We start from the raw sequence: 19,824 nt of genomic DNA on the forward strand, positions 1-19,824 counted from the left end.
CCCAATTAGGGTTTATCATCCTAATTCTTGCACTAATTCTGAGCAGCAGCAGGAATTCCATCCTCTCTCTCCCCTTTCCAGCAGGTCCCAGCCACCGGCTCTGGCACTCTGCTTTTCAGGGAACCTCTGGTGCTTCCCTTATCCTTGAATATTAACAAAAAAGCAGGAAAAAGCTGAAAAAAGAAACCAAAATAACAAAAAAATCCTCAAACAGGTTCCCTGCAGGCAGGAGGCACCAGAAAATGGCACTTGGAAAAGGGGGAGGTGTGGGTCGGATGCTCCGTCCTCATCATCACAGAGGAAGGCAAAGGGATGAGGTGACACATGTCACTGAACCCCTGAGTTTTCCTTTGTTTCCATAAAATTGCTCCTGTAAGCCTTTCCCTGGGTATGTTTAACTCCCTGTTCTCTCTCCTCCCCCCCAGAAGAAGAAAACATTCCCGTCTCACCGTTCTGCTGAGCAGAGCCAAAGGAAGAACCAACCCCCACCACATGTCACTCGCTCCCACTTTTTCTATGACCTGCCCAAATCTGCCTCCTTTCAAACCCAAACTAGGAAGGGGCTGAAGCTCAACTTCCTGCTCCCTTTCATGGCCATTTCCTCTTTTTTTTTTTTTTTTTTTTTTTTTCCCAAGGAAGAACCCCTGTTCTCAGTGTTTTACAGGAGGTTTGACACCAGAGAGCACAGCCAGGAATAGGAATACTGAGGGAATTTGGGAGGTAGGATAGACATTGCCCCCCTGCACATCCCTCTGCAGCCCATTCCTGCCCTTGGACTGGAGCTGGATTAATCCAGGATGGAATTTCTGGGGAAGGTGGTGGCTTCATTACCTCTGAGTCACTCCTGGGAACCAACCTCAGTCTTTCCTGGGAACCAATTCAGCCCTTGGGCAGGACAAATTAGGGGTTTGTGGGGTTGTTTTGGGCCCTAAATGGAGGGAATTTCTCAGGCAGGAGGGGCTGGGGAAGGGAATCCCAACTCCAGCCCAGGAATGGGCTGGATAAAGAGGAAATGGTTACTTGAAAGATTTTCATTCTGCTACTTAGAGCTGCATTTGCTCTGTCTGTTTGTAAATAATCTGTAGATGAGCCCTGTATCCATCCTCTCCCTGTCTCCTGCAGAGATCTCCCATCCAGCTTCATTTAAACGTAGGAAAACACAATAAAGGAATACGCATGATGTGGATGTTCTTCTTTCTCCCACTTCCACTTTGCTCTATTCCTGTGTCCCAGAGCCTGGATCAAGGGATATTTCACCTGCTTTGCATCTGTTCTGGGGCTGTATGGATCTCTAGATCTCACCTGGATCACTCCATGGCCACTGCTGGGCTCCTGGGAGGGTGGGATGGGGGTCACTAGCCCAAAAAACTTCCTGGGCAGCACCCCTGGATGAGATTAAGCTCCTGGATGAGTTATCTCATGTAGGATGGCTGGAATGGAATTGTCAAGCAGACACAGCTCCAGACAGCTTGGAAAAGATTCCAGAACAGGGAATCTCCCACAGGGCTCCCCCTGCCAGCAGGCACAAGCCTCCCTGAGGAATTTATCCTGGATTTCTAAGCAAGCGTTCTCAGAACAGCCCCACCTCCATCCCAGAAGTGCCCAGAGCAGAATTCCCATGGGGGTCACAGCAGCCAGTGAGATTTGGGCTATAAATAAGCAGTAATTATCCACCTGCCAATAATCCCATGGGCAAGGGGATTCCTGGCATGTTCCTGTTGTGCCAGCATGACTCAAGTCTTTGAGAGCAGCACAGCACCAACAGTGGTGGGTGATAAAGCACGAGGAACCTCCCTGTCCAGATAATTCCACCCAGTTCCCATCAAAGCTCTTCCTTTCCTTCTCCAGCAAAGCACAAAAGCTGGGATCACTCCTGGAAAAAGGAAGAATAAAGTGGAGAAAAGGCTACAATCTTTACTCACCATTTTAATACTGCCAACAAGTCTAACAGATCCAACTGTACACATGACAAACTGGGAGGAGTCTGGATGCAATCATGGATCAGCAAAGGAATGTAGGACTGGTTAGGGATGGCACTAGAGGGAAACAGGGATTTGGCACCACACAGACAAAGTAAAGGCATGCTTAGGACAGGGCTGGGCAGGGAGGGCCATGGGAAAGGCAGCACAGAATAATCCACTGTTTTCATCCCAAAAAATGCACAGGAATCAGTGGTTTGGGACCTGGGAAGCAGCAGTTTTCCTCCCAGCAAGGGCTCAGCTCCTCTCCCTGCTGAGCTAGGATTATGCTGAGCAAAATTCCCTTCCCACACTGGCATAAAACTGGGCTCAAACCCCAAACAGAACCTAAACCCTCCTTCTGCTGCAGGAGCCTTTCCCAAAGCTTGGGGGGAACAGGATGATAACAAATCACACATGGAAAAAAAGCCGATGGTCTAAGGATCCCTTAGTAGCTGCAGAAATATTAAATCCTGGCCATAGCAAGTGTTAAAAACAAGAAATTCCTGCTAAGAGGAATATTTTCTGCAGGATCTGCTCACATGTGCATAGTTAAGTGATTTTTTTTTTGTTGCTTTTTTAATTATTATTATTTTTAAAACAAGGTTTGCAAATAAAGAAATAAAGTTTAGTAAAGTTATAGTTTTCTCGATGGAAAAAAAAAATAACCTTAAAAACAGACTAGTGGTGGCTTGATAACCAAAGGAAAAGAGAAAGCTACATATCCAAGGTCTGGAATCCAGCTGGAATCCACCGCACATCCTGGAGACCACGCCGTCCAACGATGCCAGGAGGATCTACTCCCACTACGTGGCTTCACTGTGCCCTAATTCCACATCCCACAGCAATAAAAGGTCCCTAAGACAGAAGATTGTGCTAAAGAATTCCAGGATTCCACATGTTCTCTGCTCCTGGGTCATGCTCGTCGCTGTTCCCACGAGGCAGCAAGAGGCTGGGGCTCACCAGGCAGAAACACTGGGAAGGAAACCAGGAATGTAGAAGGGAGCAGAGAGAGCCATTCCCAGCGGGACACCCCGAGCTGGATTTACCTCTCAGTAGAGCCCACATTCCTTGAGGTTGTTTTTGATGATGACGTCGGTGACGGCATCGAAGACGAACTGGACGTTCTTGGTGTCGGTGGCGCAGGTGAAGTGGGTGTAGATCTCCTTGGTGTCCTTCCTCCTGTTCAGATCCTCAAACTGGCACTGGATGTAGGCAGCTGCCTCCTCGTACGTGTTGGAGCCTGGAAAGGAGAAGATCCCTGGCTTTACCCACTGGCTCACGGGAGCTTTTAAGTCCATACTAAGCTGCTTGCAACCATCTGCCTTATCCAGCTACAAATCCAAATCCACCATTAACTCCTTCTGGGATACCTGAAGTCTATTCCCTGGGCAGTGACCTTGGACATGGGATCCAGGGATTGCTGTGTGCTGGGACAGCCATGCTGCACAAAGTAACAAATCATGGGAGTCATGGGCTGCAAGGGACCTTCAATTCCATCTCATTCCACCCCCTGCCAGGAATAGGAACACTTTGCACTACACCAGATTGCTCCAAGCCCTGTCCAGCCTGGTCTTGAGCACTTCCAGGGACAAGGAATCCACAGCTTCTCTGGGAATCACAAAAATCAAGAGGTTTGAAAAGATTTGAAGGATTTTCTAAACCTGTAAATGCCTCGAGCAGTGCCCAGGTAAGACCTTCCACCAAAGCACGGATGGGCTCCAGAACAATCCGTGCCAGACATGGACACTCCAGTGTGGACAGGAATTTGAAAAAAATAATTGAATTTAAATGGATTTATTATCCCAGTAAGGTGTGGAAACTGAGAAGTGACCTTGATTCGTTGGAGTGCAACACTTTATTCCAGAGAAGCACAAAGATTATTCCCAACCACAGCTCTTCCAAGAAAACAAGCTGAACTGAACAGGCCAGAGATGCTGTCCTGGAGGCACAGGGAAGAAATTGGGGGAAAAGTTTGGAACCGATTCTGGGTTGTGCAAGGCTCTGACTCATTCATTCCCGGCCTGGTGACATAGATGATCCCATGATCCCAACCTACCTGTGTACTCTGGGTAGCAGATTGTTAGTGGGCTCTTCTTAATCTTCTCCTCAAACAGGTCTTTCTTGTTCAGGAAGAGGATGATGGAGGTGTCTGTGAACCATTTGTTGTTACAGATGCTGTCAAAGAGTTTCATACTCTCATGCATCCGGTTCTGGAAAAGGAAATCCAATGGGAGAGACATTAGGGAAGGGTGGGATGGGGGAGAGAGGCTCTGCTGTACGGGCCAGACTCAAAATTGGAGTGTCATTGCCACATCCTCACAGCCATTGCCCCAGGAGGAGCACAGGAGGACAGATCACCTCCTGCTCCTTCCTGGTGTGACTCACACACAGGGAACAAGCCATGAGAACAACTCCAGGCATCTCCCAGCAACCAGGAAGGTGGAAAGCCTCACGGATGGGTTGCATTTATCACTCTGTGGGGCACGATTCCACCGGCTCATCCAAGGAGTGCTTGTCCTTGCAGCTCACAGACAATTTAAAGGGAGGAGTACACCAGGAACATTCCAGCCTGATGCAGGATGGAACTAGGACGCTCCCAGCTCCCTTCCCTGCAGCCGTAAATCCCACAACACGCACCATCTCCTCGTCCTCAGCCAGCACCAGGTCGTAGTCACTCAGGGCCACACAGAAAATGATGGCAGTCACTCCCTCGAAGCAGTGGATCCACTTCTTCCGCTCCGAGCGCTGCCCTCCCACATCGAACATCCTGGGAGGGGCAGGAGAAATGGCTCAGGAGCTGTGCACAGCCCTCCTGCCCAGGCCCCCTGGTGTTCCCAAGGATGGAGGCTGAGCAGCGGGTTGGGAACACGCAAGGTTCTGGGAGCTTCCCTCAGGAGAGGGGGTTTTAAAATTCCCTTCTTGGGAGAGGGGATTTTAAATCAGAATCCTCTATTTTCTTTCGAGCCAGGGTGGACAGAGATTGCAGCAACCTGGGCTAGTGGAAGGTGTCCCTGCCTGTCTGGTTCCAGGTGTCCCTGGATGAGACTTAATATTCCTTCCAAGCCAAATCATTCCATGATTCTGGTTCTCAGCAGGAAGAACTGGAAATCACCATCCAGAGCTCTTCTGATTTTGTTCTCTTTCCTATTTCCTTAGCAACAACCCACTCGCTTGACTGGACTCCAAACACTTTCTCACAGCACCTCCGGGAAAATGGATTATTGGGAACACACTACCTGCAAGCTCCTGCTAGAACCCAGGAGGAAATTAAGGGGGTTAGGAAATAATTTCATGTGTTTAAAAATAATCTGAGGTACTGGAGGTTAAAGGCTGAGCAGTGCTTATGGAATTCCTGTATAAATTGAATTAGTTTCTAATTAAATAGGAATTTGTGTCACAGGTAGTTCCATCCCCCTGCTCATCCAAATATTTTGATGAGAGCCCAGGGCTGGGATTTAATTAAATCAAGTTAATATCTGAGTTATTAAATCATAGATATTGATTTGTTCCCAGAGCAGACAAGGAGCTGTCCAAGGGGGGATTTAATGATCCCAAACTAACTCCCATGTTCTATTTAACCCTCTGGTCTAGAAGGAAGGATGGAAATCTCTGTGAGAATCCAGGACATTGACATGGCTTGCATCATTTGCCCTTAGCACAGAGAGATCCACAAAGGAAGAACTTCCCTGACAACTCAGCTCATCCCAATTTCAGTCACTGTGGCTTCTCCATCCCATTATTAATGTCTGAGATGGAATATCACAGCAGAGCTGGCAGCACAAGAGTTTCTGATGGATTACTATTTCCCTTTGCGGAACAAATCCCTCTGGGACAGCACCTCGTGTGTCTGGGGTCCTGCACATGATCAATGGCTCTGTGTGGGATCAGGAAGGAGGGTGAAGATGATTACAGGAACACACTGGAGATGCTAATCCTGATCCATCACCAAAGGGAGACAAGTTATTCCCTGGATGGACCAGAAGCTGCATAAATACATCGATGACGCCAAGTATTTTGGCATTTTTGTTAAAATTCTTCTTAAATTGCGCAGTTGGGAAGCCAAAATGCTGTTCTGTCAAAAAACTCTGCATAAGTTTCCTTCTCCAGAGGAGACCATGGAGATGCTCCAAGGACTGGAGGCCCTCTGCTCTGGAGCCAGGCAACCTGGGAAAGAGAAAGCTCCAGAGAGTCCTGAGAGTCCTTTCCAGTGCCTAAAAGGGCTCCACGAGAGCTGGAGAGAGACCTGGGACAAGAGCATGGAGGGACAGGACAAGTTGAATGGATTCCCACTGCCAGAGGGCAGGAAGAGATGGGATATTGGGAAGGAATCCTTCCCTGTGAGGGTGATGAGGTCCTGGCACAGGTTGTCCAGAGCAGCTGTGGCTGCTCCATCCCTGGAAGTGTCCAAGGCCAGGTTGCTTGGAGCAACCTGGGATAGTGGAAGGTGTCCCTGCCCATAGCAGGAGAGTGGGACTGACTGGGATTTAAGGTCCCATCCAACCCATCCCAACAGTTTGGGATCCTGTTAAAACCCTTGGATTTTAGAAGCACCACTTGGATTTTGCTGCAACTCCATCAGTGTTTCACACCCCATCTCTATATAAGCAAACAGACGCTCTTTAGGAAAGTGAGCAGGAAAGGCTAAAACCACTGGCACAGACAGAGGGAAGGAGGCTGAGCCACAGGAACTGCACTGTCCTACACCCACCCTCCAGCACAGGAATGCTGTGGGGCTCCAGCTGTTTGGAGCACACGTGGCATCCAAAGCAAGGAATTCCTAAGCAGCAGGAAGGGGAGCTACAGGGATTCAAGGTGAGGAACAGGGGATGCAGCCTCAGCGAATGGAGGCAGCGGGAGCGGCTCTGAGGTTAGAGGAAGCTCGTTAGTGACATGTAAAGGGACACTGCCAGGAGCAGGCTGGATCCACAGCCTGGCAGGGACTGGATCAGCAGAGGGGACAAGAAAGTCCCAGCCCCTGCAGTGCCAGGCACAGGCTGACAATTTCCAGAGGAACACATGGAGCACACCATGCATCCCGGAGCCACAGCCTGGCTGTGGACACGGCTCGGTTCCTCTGCTCCGAGGAAAGGGTTAAAGTCAAACTCAAAACTCCAGTCAGTGTCCTTTTAGTATTATTTTTGGGATTGGATCCTGGAAACGAGCAGTCAGTACCTGTGTCTGCGATTCCAACATAAAAGCAGCTGAAAAGAACAGAAGGCAAATCAAAGTCAAACCGGTCTCTCCAGTGAGCGATGCCAGCAGAGGGATAACGGAGGGAAGGAGGACAGTTAAACCAGGAGTAAGTGTGGGACGTGCCCCCAGAGCAGGGCATGGGCAGAGCCCTTCACTCACTTGAAATACAGGTCCTTGAAAGTGAAGTGAGTCTCCACAATTCCTGTAGTTTTCACTCTGGTCCGCAGCACATCCTGCTGAGTCGGAATGTAGGTCGGCTGGGATATTCTATCCAAGTCATTTAGGTAACTAAACCAGAAGAGACAACACAAGAGGCTTTTTTTAGTCGGCTGCCTCACCATGAATCTTTTATAAACTGCAGAACAAAGCACAGAATTTACTTATCTCCTTCACACGACACAGACCTCGAAGCAAACAACCCCCTGGGGCTGTCCTGAGGGATCTGGGGATTTTAAGCCCTCCCTGGATGACCTTGGAGGTGGTGCTGGTGGAGCTGACCTGGCAGGGGAGGATAGGGAGACAATGCAGAGCTGTGCCAGGGCTGGATCTCCCAGGGCAATCCACAGTCAAAGTCTCTCGCTTCAAAGCACAAGGCAATAAATCCAAGGGTTTGCTGTTAAAGGGCAGGGATGCGTCAAAGGAGCCAGGAGGGAGGGATGAAGCCTTAAAAACCATCCCAAACCAGGCAGATTCAGTCACCTCCTTCCCTAACAAGCTGACACAGCACTCTCTGAGGATACAGCTTTGGAAGAAGCCACATCCTCGCAGAAATTTTCCCATCAAGACCTCAACTAATTCCAGCCTCAGCACATTCCTGTAGGAGTTCAGCTCTCAGGCACACCAGCACGAGGTATAGATGATTCCCAGCAGGATCAAAATCCCACCCCAGCCAGCAACACCTCTGAGCTCATCTTCCCTCCAGGCTCAGCCTCCTGCTTTCAACAAAGATGACACAGATCCCACAGCTCTGCTGGGATGGCACAGGCAGTGTTCTTTCTGGGGAGCAAGTTTTAATCACCCCAGCCCTGTGTCACTGGGAGGGCTCAGGGGCACAGGGGCTCTCATGGGTGTAATAAACCCTCCCAAATCACACATTATTATCACAGATCCATTGTCAGCCAGCAATTGCTTCTCCCCATGTGTCTGGAAGCTGTGCTAGTAACCCCAGCAATACATCCCTCCTCCAAAAGTTCCAGCATCCCCCTGGCCAGGGCTGGCAGAGCCCTGCCCTGTTTCCAAAACCCAGAGCTCAGTGATCTGCCAGGACCTGCCCGGTGTCACGGGGCCTTTCCCACAGAGCTGGGATCTGAGAGTGGATTTAATCCAGGAAGAACCAGTCTTCTCATTTCTCTCATTTCCAGAAGGATGGCAGGTTTGTGAGCTGCTGTGTGACCAGGGCTGGGCCTGGCTTCAGTTTCAGCTTAGTAAAACATGATTTGGAAGGTATTTACCTTTCTCAGCTTCCACCAAGGAATATTTCTGCTGAGGCAGTAACATGCCCAGATTTTTTTCTCCTCTCTTTCTCCTACCAGTGTAAATTTAGCTGAGACCAATGTATCAAAAGCCAATGGAAATGCTAAGAACTGGTCGAGCAGCTCCTCAAAGCCTGGCTTTCATACAGGTCACACCACTGATGTGATAAATCACAGAACTGTTTGGGCTGAAAAGTCCTTTAAGATAGAGTCCCACTCTTATCCCAGCACTGCCAAGGCCAAGCTGAAGCTGTAAAGCACCTGCTCCCAACAGCCAGTTGGAAGTTTGGGCACTGAAAGTAGTATAATTAAGGCTTTGGGAGCATCCAGGAAGGAGGGAGTGGAGCTAGCAAACTCCCATCAAACAAACTCAACCAGGGAATAAGGCATATAAGATTCAGTGGCACTGCCTGAAACAATAAACTTTGCCAGACTAATTCCAGGGAGACCTAAAGGGCAAATCCCATGGAAATCTAAGCAGCTGGAAAACCTAGCAAAAGGGATTTCTGGAAAACCCTGGAACTCTTGCCAAGTGTGGGCGGAGGAAGCAGCTGTGCCCTCCCAAAAATCCAGGCTGTGGAGTCAGAGAACAAACACAGACCTTGCTGTGTCTCCCCTCATCCCAGGCACTTCCAATCCCTTCCCACCACCTCCTTCACCTCCACAGGCTGAGGCTGTCTCCCTCCTTCCCTGTGTTTACAGAGCCAGCTATTCCTCATCCCTCAATACCACAAGCTTCCAGAAAGCAAATTTGGGTTTTTTCTTTTTTCATGTTTAAAATGAGGCCCCAAGTACACAAAAAAGTGCTGACCAAATCTAGAGTGTCACTCTTTTGTCCTGCTGCCTCTCCAAGCATTCCTGGGACATCCTGTGCCAGGCTGGCACAATGCCTGTGTGTGCAGAGATGACTGAATCCCAGAATTCCTGACTGGTTTGGGTGGGAAGAGACCTTAAAGCTCATCTCATTCCACCCCCTGCCACAGGCAGGGACACTTTCCACCATCCCTGGTTGCTCCAAGCCCATCCAACCTGGCCTTGGATACTGCCATGGATCCAGGGGCCTCCCCACCCTCACAGCCAAGAATTCCCCCTCAATATCCCATCTATCCCTGCCCTCTGCCAGTGGAAGCCATTCCCCTTCTGTCACTCCATTCCTTGTCCAAAGCCCCCCTCCAGCTCCAGCTCTGCAGGAGCTGTCAGGTCTCCCTGGACCTCTCTCTCCTCCAGGCTGTACATTCCCAGCTCTCTGATCATACTGTATTGGGAATTCCAGTCTGATCAGGAAACATGCCAGTCCTGTCTTAATCCCACACCCAGATAACTCTAGGAAGCAGGGACAGCAGGACAGGGATGCTGGGAAAAGAACAAGGAAGATAACACAGCTCCCCTCCTCATCCTGCTCACAGCAACCTTGGAATGGTGATTTCCCTTACAAGTCACTCCTTTTGGTGCTGGGAAGAAGAATTTCAAAGCCACAAATGGCTCTGAAAGTCCTTAATGGGGAAGGGAGGAAGAGGAGGACAGGAAAAAGAGGAAAGGGGGAAAAGAGGGGAGGGAAAAAAGGGGGTAGAAGAAGAGGGGAGAGAGAAAAAGAGGAAGGAGAAAAAGGAAGCAGAAGGGAGGGAAGGGGAGGAGAGAGGAAAAGGGGAGAGGGAAAAGGGGGGATGGAAGAGGAGGGGAGGAATAAAAGATGAGGGGGGAAAAAAGAGGAGGGGAGAAAATGAGGAGAAGGAAGAACCCCACTTAGAAATAATCTAGGTTTTATCCAGCACCATGTCAGGGAATTTAGGTCAGAACTGGCATTTGGGAACACAAGAAGACATGCAGGACTAGAGAAAGGTTGATCAGAAACTGTGTTAATTTCCTGTGAGACTGCAAATAATTACCTGCAGCTTCCACAGGATGGGATCTGCCTGAAACCCAGGAAAAGTATCAAAACTAGGAACAAAAACACTTTAAAGCATCATGTGCTTGGTGACATTTCCAAGTATCTTGAAAATCTGGAGATGTGTGAAATGGAAATATCCTTCACATTCACCCTGCTGCACCTCAGACAGGGGTTTAGATGGGATATTGTGAAGGAATTTGTGGGTGTGAGCATGGGGAAGCCCTGGAACAGCGTGCCCAGAGAAGCTGTGGCTGCCCCTGGATCCCTGGCAGTATCCAAGGCCAGGCTGGATGGGCTTGGAGCAGCCTGGGACAGTGGAAGGTGTGGCAGGGGTGGAACAAGATGAACTTTAAGGTCCCTTAATCTTGGGTTTCCATGATTCTGGAGCTCCTCTGCTATGGAGCCTGTCTGAGAGAGCTGGGAATGTTCAGCCTGGAGAGGAGAATGCTCCAGGGATGGAGACCTCAGAGTCCCTTCCAGTGCATAAAGGAGCTGCAGGAGAGCTGGAGAGGGACCTGGGACAAGGGCATGGAAGGACAGAACACAGGGTTAGATGGGATATTGGGGAAGAATCCTTCCCTGTGAGGGTGGTGAGGCCCTGGCACAGGGTTGCCCAGAGAAGCTGTGGCTGCCCCTGGATCCCTGGAAGTGTCCAAGGCCAGGTTGGATGGGGCTTGGAGCAACCTGGGATAGTGGAAGGTGTCCCTGCCCATGGAATCAGATGGGATTTAATTTCCCTTCCCAAATTTTGCATAGAGGTCCCAAATGCTTCTCCACAGCCCTGGCTGAAGGCAGCAGCTGGCAGCCACAGAGCTATTGCTCACATTAGAGGGGAAGACAAATAGGAAGTTGCAAAAAGGCAAAAAGGTAAGTTAAAAAAATTAATGTTTGCAACATCCCACAAAATCCAGGGTGGCTGCAGGGGGCTTTATCAGATAGTGCTGGGAAAGGCACCTTTTAACATCAACAGCTTGGACCAGGAGCTACTCAAGTGTTGTTTAAAAAAAAATAGAAGAAAACATGGAAAACACTACAACTCCAGAAGAGATGGTTTGGATTAGTGTTATCCTCCACCTTCTCTCCTCCCAGTCTACCAGGGCAGTGCTCTGACAGGCAGGATCTCTGCCTGCACAAGGGAGAAGTGCCCAGTGATGCAAGAAACAGCAGGAAGGGGAGTTTTTGGAAAAATTCCAAGCTGAAATGCTTGGCTCTCTGCCACAGCACCCTTGCTTTTGATGCCACCTGATTTTCACAAGCAGTTACTTGTCTGTTCCTCTCTTCCTCCATTCCATGTGTCTCAGCCCCAGAATCTGATGTGGAGCCAGAACTGGCCTGGAAACACAGCACAAAACTGGATTTCACCTGGAAAACCAGCAAATGGGGCACAGTTTTAACAGCTGCTCACACTGAGGTTTCAGTGCTGTTTGTAAGAGATAATGGAACAGGGAAGTGAAATTCCCAAGAGAAATGGGACATAGCCTGTGTCATCCCACCAAAAGGAGTGCAGGACATCCCTCCTTGGTGGTCGGGCACTTGAACAGCTCCCCAGGGAATGGTCACAGCTCCAAGGCTGCCAGAGCTCAAGGAGCATTTGGACAATGCTCTCATCCACGGAGAAATATCCCCCCAAGCACAAGGTGGGATTTTGGGATGTCCTGTGCAAGGCCACAAGTTGGACTTGATGATCCTTGTGGGTCCCTTCCAGTTTAGCATATTCCATGATTCTAAGCATGAACAAGGTAATTAATTAGGGAACACCAGAGCTAAGGCAGGTCAGGAGCCATGTGTGCAGGGAGAGGAAAATCCTGGGAATTCTGCAAATCCTGTGAAAGAACCAGCCCTTTAACAGCGTGAATTTGCCATGAAGAAATGAACCCACTGGCAGCATTTCCCAACTGTGGAGTTGCTGAGCTGCAGATGCATCATAACGTTGGTTTGGTGCAACTTCCTGTGCTTTTGGGACAGGAAGCTGAATTTTCTGAATTTTCTCAGGAAATGCCTGGGTGGCTCATCCCATGTGCAACGTCCCCATCCCAGGCTGTGCCAGCTCCTCGCAGCAGCCAGACCTGCACCTGGACACAGGTGGGTGGCAAATATCCAGGAACAGGAAGAACCCTCCAAAATCCCACCTCTGGAAGGCAGCTGAGTCAAGCAGGTACTTACAAAAGCAGGATAACATCCTCTTTTCCCAATCTGCTTCATTTCTCCAGCTGCCCTCATTATCCTCCTCTTCCAAAGCCATCCAGACACACACCAAGGTTCCTCCTTCAGCTCCGTTCCTGCTCTCTGCCTAAGTCCCTAAGCCTTCCTCCTCTTCTTCACATCCTTCCATTAAATCATTCCTTCCTCTTCCCCTCCTCATCAATCTCTTTCCTCCCTTGGAACCTGAATTTCCTCCTTTCCTGCTGCAAAGGCATGCACAAATCCAAGAAAACTCCTGTCAGCCCTTTCCTTGATCCAAACCCTTGCCAAGGTGCTGCAAATTAAGGATTCTGCCTTATTTTCAAGCTCAAATATGCTCTGAACAGCAAAATCCTGCAGGCAGTAAGGTGTAGGTACAGCTAAAACTTCTCCACAAAGCTCCTCCCAACTCATTTTTGCAAGGTTTAAAGCTTAAACTGAGATGAGTTTTCAGCTGGAAATGCTGAAAATCAACTTTCAGAGTGTCAAATATTTGTTGAAGAGAGACCAAGAATGCAAGTGGAAAAAAAAAAAAAAAGAAAAAGAGAAAAAAACAACAATTGTTTTGCTCATCAAAGGAACAGCTTCCCCTTCCTGCACTAACCTGCCCTTGGAAAAAGATGAGGCATTTCACCAAAATTCCATTAGCAGCCTGTTTAGCTACTTGGAACCTTCCAGTTGTTCAGCAGCTGAGTTGATTTTAGGACCAGGATAAGAAGATTTTAGAATCAGAACAGTTTAGAGGCAGCACTGCCTCTGTGATGCCAGGGACAGGGACAGGAGGAAAGGGAAAGCTATAAGGAGAAAACTGGGAATATTGACCTGCCAGGTGAGAGGATCCCATTTTGGAAATTGCTGAGTGTCAGGAAAGAGGCAGTTTAAATTTTAGCAGTATTGTTCTCCTTTGCAGGCACAATGGAGGTGACACAGCCAAGCACCTGCCACTTCAATGGAATCCCAAAATCACTGAGCTTGGAAAAAACCTCCAGGATCTAACCACTGACCTTGTCACCAGACCAGAACAGAGCACTGAGTGCCATGTCCAGTACCATAAACACCTCCAGGGATGGGAACTCTAAACCTCCCTGGGCAGCCCCTGCCAAGGCCTGACCACCCTTCCCATGGAGAAATTCCTCCTCATATCCAACCTGAGCCTCCCCTGGCCCAGCCTGAGGCCGTTCCCTCTCCTCCTGTCCCTGTTCCCTGGGAGCAGAGCCCGACCCCCCCTCACTGCCCCTCCTGTCAGGGAGTTGTGCAGAGCCACAAGGTCCCCCCTGAGCCTCCTTTGCTCCAGGCTGAGCCCCTTCCCCAGCCCCCTCAGCTCTTCCTGGTGCTCCAGACCCTTCCCCAGCTCCATTCCCTTCCCTGGACACGCTCCGGCCCCTCAATGTCCTTCTTGCCATGATGAACCCAAAACTGACCCCAGGGCTGGCTCTGTGGCCTCAGCAGTGCCCAGTACAGGGGATGGGCACTGGATGGTCCTGCTGGACACTCTGCTCCTAATCCATGCCAGGTGCCACTGGCCAAGAGGGCCACTGTGCCCCTGGGCACACCTGAGCTCATGTTCACCTTAGCACAAGATGCCAAATTTCTTCCATGAAACCAGCAAATTTGTCAGAAATCATCTTTTTCAAAATGAGATGAGATCTCTCACTGTGAAGGTGGGGAGGCCCTGGCTCAGGCTGCCCAGAGGAGCTGTGGCTGCCCCATCCCTGGAAGTGTTTAGGGCAGGATCAGATGGGGCTTGAAGCAACCTGGCATAGTGGAATGTGTCTGGGCTCATGGTAGGGGGTGGGATGAAATCTCAAAGGTCCCTTTCAACCCAAACCACTCCAGGATTAAATCAACCAAGGCACAAAACAAGGAATGTGGGGTTTTCCCCAGTGCTCCACAGAGAGAAGACAAACAGCACTCCATCCCCAGTGTCACCCAGTCAGACCAGTGCAGACAGGACCCTCCCACCCAGACCCGCCCCACTCCAGCCACAGCGGCCCCTCCCGGACCATTGTGGGAACTGGGAAGAGCCCAGGAGCTGGTGTTGGTTCCTTACTAGGATGCAGAATCGTTCAGCTGGTATTCCCTGGATCTGCTGAAGCAGGCCTGCACTCCAGGGTCTCTCCAGAGGCGTTTGATGACTCCAGCCAGCTCAGCTGTCATCATTCCCTCCTCGGCACTGCCAGCCAGCACGAACAGCTGCCGGGCATCGTCCTGCAGGACAGCAACACTTCAGTGGGATGTCCATCCAGAGACCTTCCCACCAACAGCAACCTTCAACATCTCAGCACTAATTAATCACTGCTCTAATTAATCACAGACCACTCCATCCAGTTTTCTCCCAGAAGTCACGGAGCTGTTTACCACCTGCAGCCAGAAAGGGAATATTTGGGGCAGAAGCTCCAGGCTGTAGGGTGAGATACGTTGATCAGGGATGGCCACAGCACATCCATGGGGATCACAGCTCTGAAGGCACCATTCCCATCAAAACCATGGGATTTCAGTAATTTGGTGCAAAGTTTCAGAGAAAAGGTGGGAATGCTGATGTGCTACTACAGACCAATGAACTGACTTAGAGGTTTTACTTGGAAAACCTCTGTTGGTGTGGCACAGCACAGGAGAAAGGAAAAGAAAGTGAGTTCTGAGAGATGATGAGACCAAAACTTTGAGGATTTGCCTTTTGCGGCTAGAGCTGTTGGAAGTGAGGGAGACTGATTCCTTAATAAAACACTTCATCAGGACATGGGATGGACTGATGGGGACCTGAGCATGAAAAATCCCCCTCAGAAGCCAGAGCAGGACCACGCTCTTGTCCAGGTTATCCAGTGGATTAGGACAGGGAATCCCACACTGCTCTATAGCCCCCTCTGCTTTTATTTCTACCCTGATCAGACCTGTCAGGACCTTCTGGGAGCTGTGAGAGACCTTCCACTATGCCAGCATTCTCCTCCTAACACTGGCTCCTCTCCCTGAGCCCCAAACCCTGCATGTGCCAAGTTCAGAGGGCTGATCCCAAATCCACTTTATCAAGGTCTTAAAAACCAAACGCAGAAGGACCCCACTTCTGGATCTCTGTAGGTCACTTCAAGGTTTCACGCATTTGGCCTCTTCCTGGGAAAGCATGGCAAGGTTTTTGCCCTTTGGGATGGTGAAAATTCATGGCATTCATCTCTTGTGAAGCCACCTCACATGGGCAGGTAACTGAGAAAGGACTTGGACTCAGCATCTTCCCTGTTTCAGCTCCAAGATCCCAACTCAGCTTCAACAAGCACCAAGAAAAGTGGAAGAGAACTCTGGGAGGATTTGAAACAGCAGCTGAACAATAGCCTGGGTGAACATAGGAGTGAAGATGTGCCCTTTGGCCAGGTCTTAGCATCACAAATCCAAAATACAGACCATAAATTCAAACTATCCAGGGCTGGATAAACTGCAGCATGAGGCAGAACAGTCACAGTGTAACCCTGTGCTGACACAATTCCTTTCTCCTGCACATTTCCAGGAGTCCCTAGTTCCTACTCTGTGTCTTTCCCACCACCACAAGGATCAAGGCTTCCTGACTTCAAGCTCAAAGTGCTGGACATAAATGCAAGAAACAGGCCAGGGAATGAGCAGAGCTAGAGGGGAGGGGAAAAGCAGGGCCTCAAACCTCCCAAAATTTCAAATTTGAAATTCCCAAAAATTCAAATAATTTAGAGAAAGATTTGGGATTTTTTTTTTTTTACCATCCAAACTACTAAAGGTTCTTACCCAGAACCTCAGTAAAATATTGAAGTTTGTACTGACAATACACTAAAGTTATGAAGGTTTTTTGTTACTTCATCTTGTAACAAACATATTCTGCCCTGGACTGAAACTCCAGGATTCATTAACACAGTTCAGGCTAAGGAAATAAATGCAATACTCACTGCTCTGGCAACTTCCCCAAAGTCTATCTTTAGCCTCCCCATGGCTCTGATGATGGCAATGATGGATTGGATGGTGTTGCTGTACACAACCACTTTATACTGTTTGCATTCTTCCTCTGAGTAGCCATCCTCATGGATAATCCTGCAAGGAAACCAGCATATTACTCCCAAGCCAAACCAGAAGGGAACCACACATTTGTTTTATCCAATCTCACATAAAAACTAAGGTTCCAGCCTCCACTCACTTACTTCATCTGCTTCACAATGGTGCTTTTCCCAGACTCTCCAGCACCTGAAAAGCACCAAAAACATCCAATAAACCATATGAAACTGAAAGGAAAAATAGGATGTGCTATTTCCAGTTCCCAGAGAGAAGTTGGTGGGGTCTGCAGTGGGATATTCCTTGTGCATTGCTGCTCGTAGCAGAGTTCCACCATACTGTCCTGGCACATCCTTCCCAGATTTTATTTACAGATGCCAACAGTCACCAAGAGTTCATTGGCTAAAAAAACCTGGAATTTCCCTGTTTCCAGAGGTCAGCAAGGGCAGCCAACTGGGAGGCAGGCCTGAAGAATTGGGATGAGGATTTATCCAACAGAGCAGCTCCCACCCCTCACTCCAGGCCAAGAGAGCCACAGTGCCTCAGCATCACCAGATGCTGCCACCACTACTGAGCTGGGCAGGAAAGGCCCTGAACAGCCAGGTGGGAAGTGACCCTCTGGCACAGGGTGATTCCCAGGGGAAATCTCAGAGCTGCAGGCATGTCTGCATCCCTGCAGCCTTCTTTCAAGGAATGGCAAGAATACCTGGCTTCCAAAGCCCTGCAGAGCTGGGGGGTCAGTTATCCCTGGGGGTGGTGGGCATCAGTTATCTCTAGAAGAAGGGGCAGTTGTCCCTGGCAGGTCAATCACCCCTCGAAGCGGGGTCAGTTATTCCAGACTGAAAAGAAACAGCAAGTTGCCTGTTTTTCCTATTTTGTTGTCCCAGATCCCAGAGCACTCCCAAACCAAGTCCCTCCTGTGTGGCTCAGGGCAGTGGGCAATGGATTCCAAACCATCAGTAATCCTGGTTTATGGATCTTAGCAGAGCTGCCCCACGTGTCCCAGGCAGGAGCATGCCAAAGGCAGGCACGGTTCCTGAAGTCAGCAGAACTCCAGGGCTTCACCTGGTGTGGCAGCAGGAGCTCAGTTCAGCTGGCTCTGCCACTGCCTGAGGGCTCCTGAGCCTCAAGACTCCCTGAGCTGCAGAGCTGGGCTGGCTGTAGGCAAAGAATGATGCTGGACCTGCTTGAGTTTGGATAGATGACTCAGGTGAGCCCAGATGGAATAAAACACCCGTAGAATTCCAGGATGGTTTGGGTTGGGAGGGTCCTCAAATCTCATCCCATTCCACCCCCTGCTACAGGCCGGAACACCTTCCTATCCCAGTTTTCTCCAAGCCCCATCCAACCTGGCCTTGGATGCATCCAGGGATCCAGGGGCAGCCACAGCTTCTCTGGGCATGCTGTACCAGGGCCTCCCCACCCTCCCAGGGAAGAATCTCTTCCCAATATCCCATCTAATGCTGCCCATTGTCAGTGGGAAGCCATTCCTCTTTGTGCTGTCACTCCAGGCCCTTGTCCAAAGTTCTTCTCCAGGTCTCCTGAAGCCCCTTTAGATCTCAAGTCTCCCTGGATCCCTCCCTCCTCCAGGATGAGCATTCCCAGCTCTGCCAGAGCAGCTCAGTGTTTGTGGTGAGGTGTGAAAACATTAACACCCTGTGGACTCAGCACTTCCACCCTGGGAGGACACAAATCTTTCTTTTTATTTCCCACATCCACCTTCCACATTCCCAGGATCCAAATGATGGGATTTCAAATCTCCAGTGTCCCCAGACAGCCCCAAATCCAGACTGGGAAGGGACTTTTGTCTTGACCTCTGCTTTGCCTTCTCAGCATCATATTTACTGTCATTTCCTCCTTAGATTATCCCAAAATAATCTGCTGCAGCTGTTCTACCTGTCACCAACCCCATCAGATCCAACCTTGCCAATAGAGCACTGATTCCAACCAGATTCTTTTAATCCCTTCCCTTCCCCCCTCAACCCCAACCACTGCCTGGCAGAGCAGGAATTCCACTCTCCAAGGTTACTCACACCTTACTTCAGAGGGAGAAAATAGGAACCCACATCCTCCAAACTGTCTCCTCACCAACACACTACTCCAAACTGGCTTCTCAACCACAGCCAAGCAGTGAGCTGTTATTCCTAAAGAAGTTTTTCCTGTTGTTCTAGGTTCTCTCTCTCAGGCAAGAGCCACCTAGACAAGGTACTCATTAACACTCACTGAAAAACATCTCCCCTCCAGCTCCAGCTCTGGAATGGAAGAAGGCTGGAGCTCCTGCTGGGATGGCCCAGGAGATGGGCAATGCTGGGGAAAAAACAGGATTAACACTGCCCATGTCTAGTCTGACACAGAGGAACAGCTTCCGACTGACAAAAGGAGGACTAGATGGGATATTTGAAAGAAATTTCATGAGGGTGGTGAGACCCTGACACAGGTTTCCCAGAGAAGCTGTGCCCCCCCAGTCCCTGGAAGGAACCAGGTTTAATGGAAGATGTCCCTGCCCATGGCAGGGGGAGAGATGAGTTTTAAGGTCCCTTCCCACCCAAACAATCCTGGATTCCATGATTCTGGAGCCAGGCTGGGAGAGCTGGTGGTATCCACCTGGAGAAGAGAAGGCTCTCTGGAGACCTTAGAGCCCCTAGCAGGGCCTAAAGGGGTTCCAGCAGAGTTGGAGAGAACTTTGGACAAAGACCTGGAAGGACAGGACAAGGGGATATGGCTTCCCACTGCCAGAAGGTAGGGACAGATGGGATATAGGGAAGGAAGTCTTCCCTGTGAGGGTAGGGAGGCCCTGGCACAGGGTGCCCAGAGCAGCTGTGGCTGCTCCATCCCTGGAAGTGCCCAAGGCCAGGCTGGACAGAGCTTGGAGCATTTTGGGATAGCAGAAGGTGTCCCTGCAAGGCATCATGCAATGCCTGGAAGGTTCTCTCACTCCACTCCAGTCAATCATTCCCATTTTACTCCTCCTTTCTGGACCTAATTTCAACATCTCTAGGTATCACTTCTGTCCTTTGATGCTTCTCTAAGCACTTGCAGATGCTCACACTGGACAAGCTGCTACTCCCCTTTTTCCAACCCACTGGAAAGGGTTTGCCTGAAGGGATCCATATTGGACCAACTCAGCAGC

At 49.8% G+C, this 19,824-nt stretch overlaps 1 protein-coding gene across 1 annotated transcript in view; it reads right to left on the bottom strand.

Moving 5' to 3' along the window:
- Positions 1-1,906: 1,906 nt before the first annotated feature.
- The window catches only part of GNAI3 (G protein subunit alpha i3), a 28,115-nt gene continuing 10,197 nt past the window's right edge, over positions 1,907-19,824 (bottom strand). The window contains exons 2-9 of the mRNA XM_062509384.1: positions 16,844-16,886; positions 16,595-16,736; positions 14,746-14,903; positions 7,314-7,442; positions 4,599-4,728; positions 4,018-4,171; positions 3,008-3,201; positions 1,907-2,933 (exon numbers count right to left, since the gene is read on the bottom strand). Of these exons, the coding sequence (XP_062365368.1) occupies positions 3,011-3,201; positions 4,018-4,171; positions 4,599-4,728; positions 7,314-7,442; positions 14,746-14,903; positions 16,595-16,736; positions 16,844-16,886 (947 nt within the window). The 3' untranslated portion in view covers positions 1,907-2,933; positions 3,008-3,010. The remainder of the gene's footprint in view (positions 2,934-3,007; positions 3,202-4,017; positions 4,172-4,598; positions 4,729-7,313; positions 7,443-14,745; positions 14,904-16,594; positions 16,737-16,843; positions 16,887-19,824) is intronic.

Source organism: Cinclus cinclus, chromosome 27 (genome assembly GCF_963662255.1).
Source record: "Cinclus cinclus chromosome 27, bCinCin1.1, whole genome shotgun sequence".
NCBI lineage: Eukaryota > Metazoa > Chordata > Aves > Passeriformes > Cinclidae > Cinclus > Cinclus cinclus.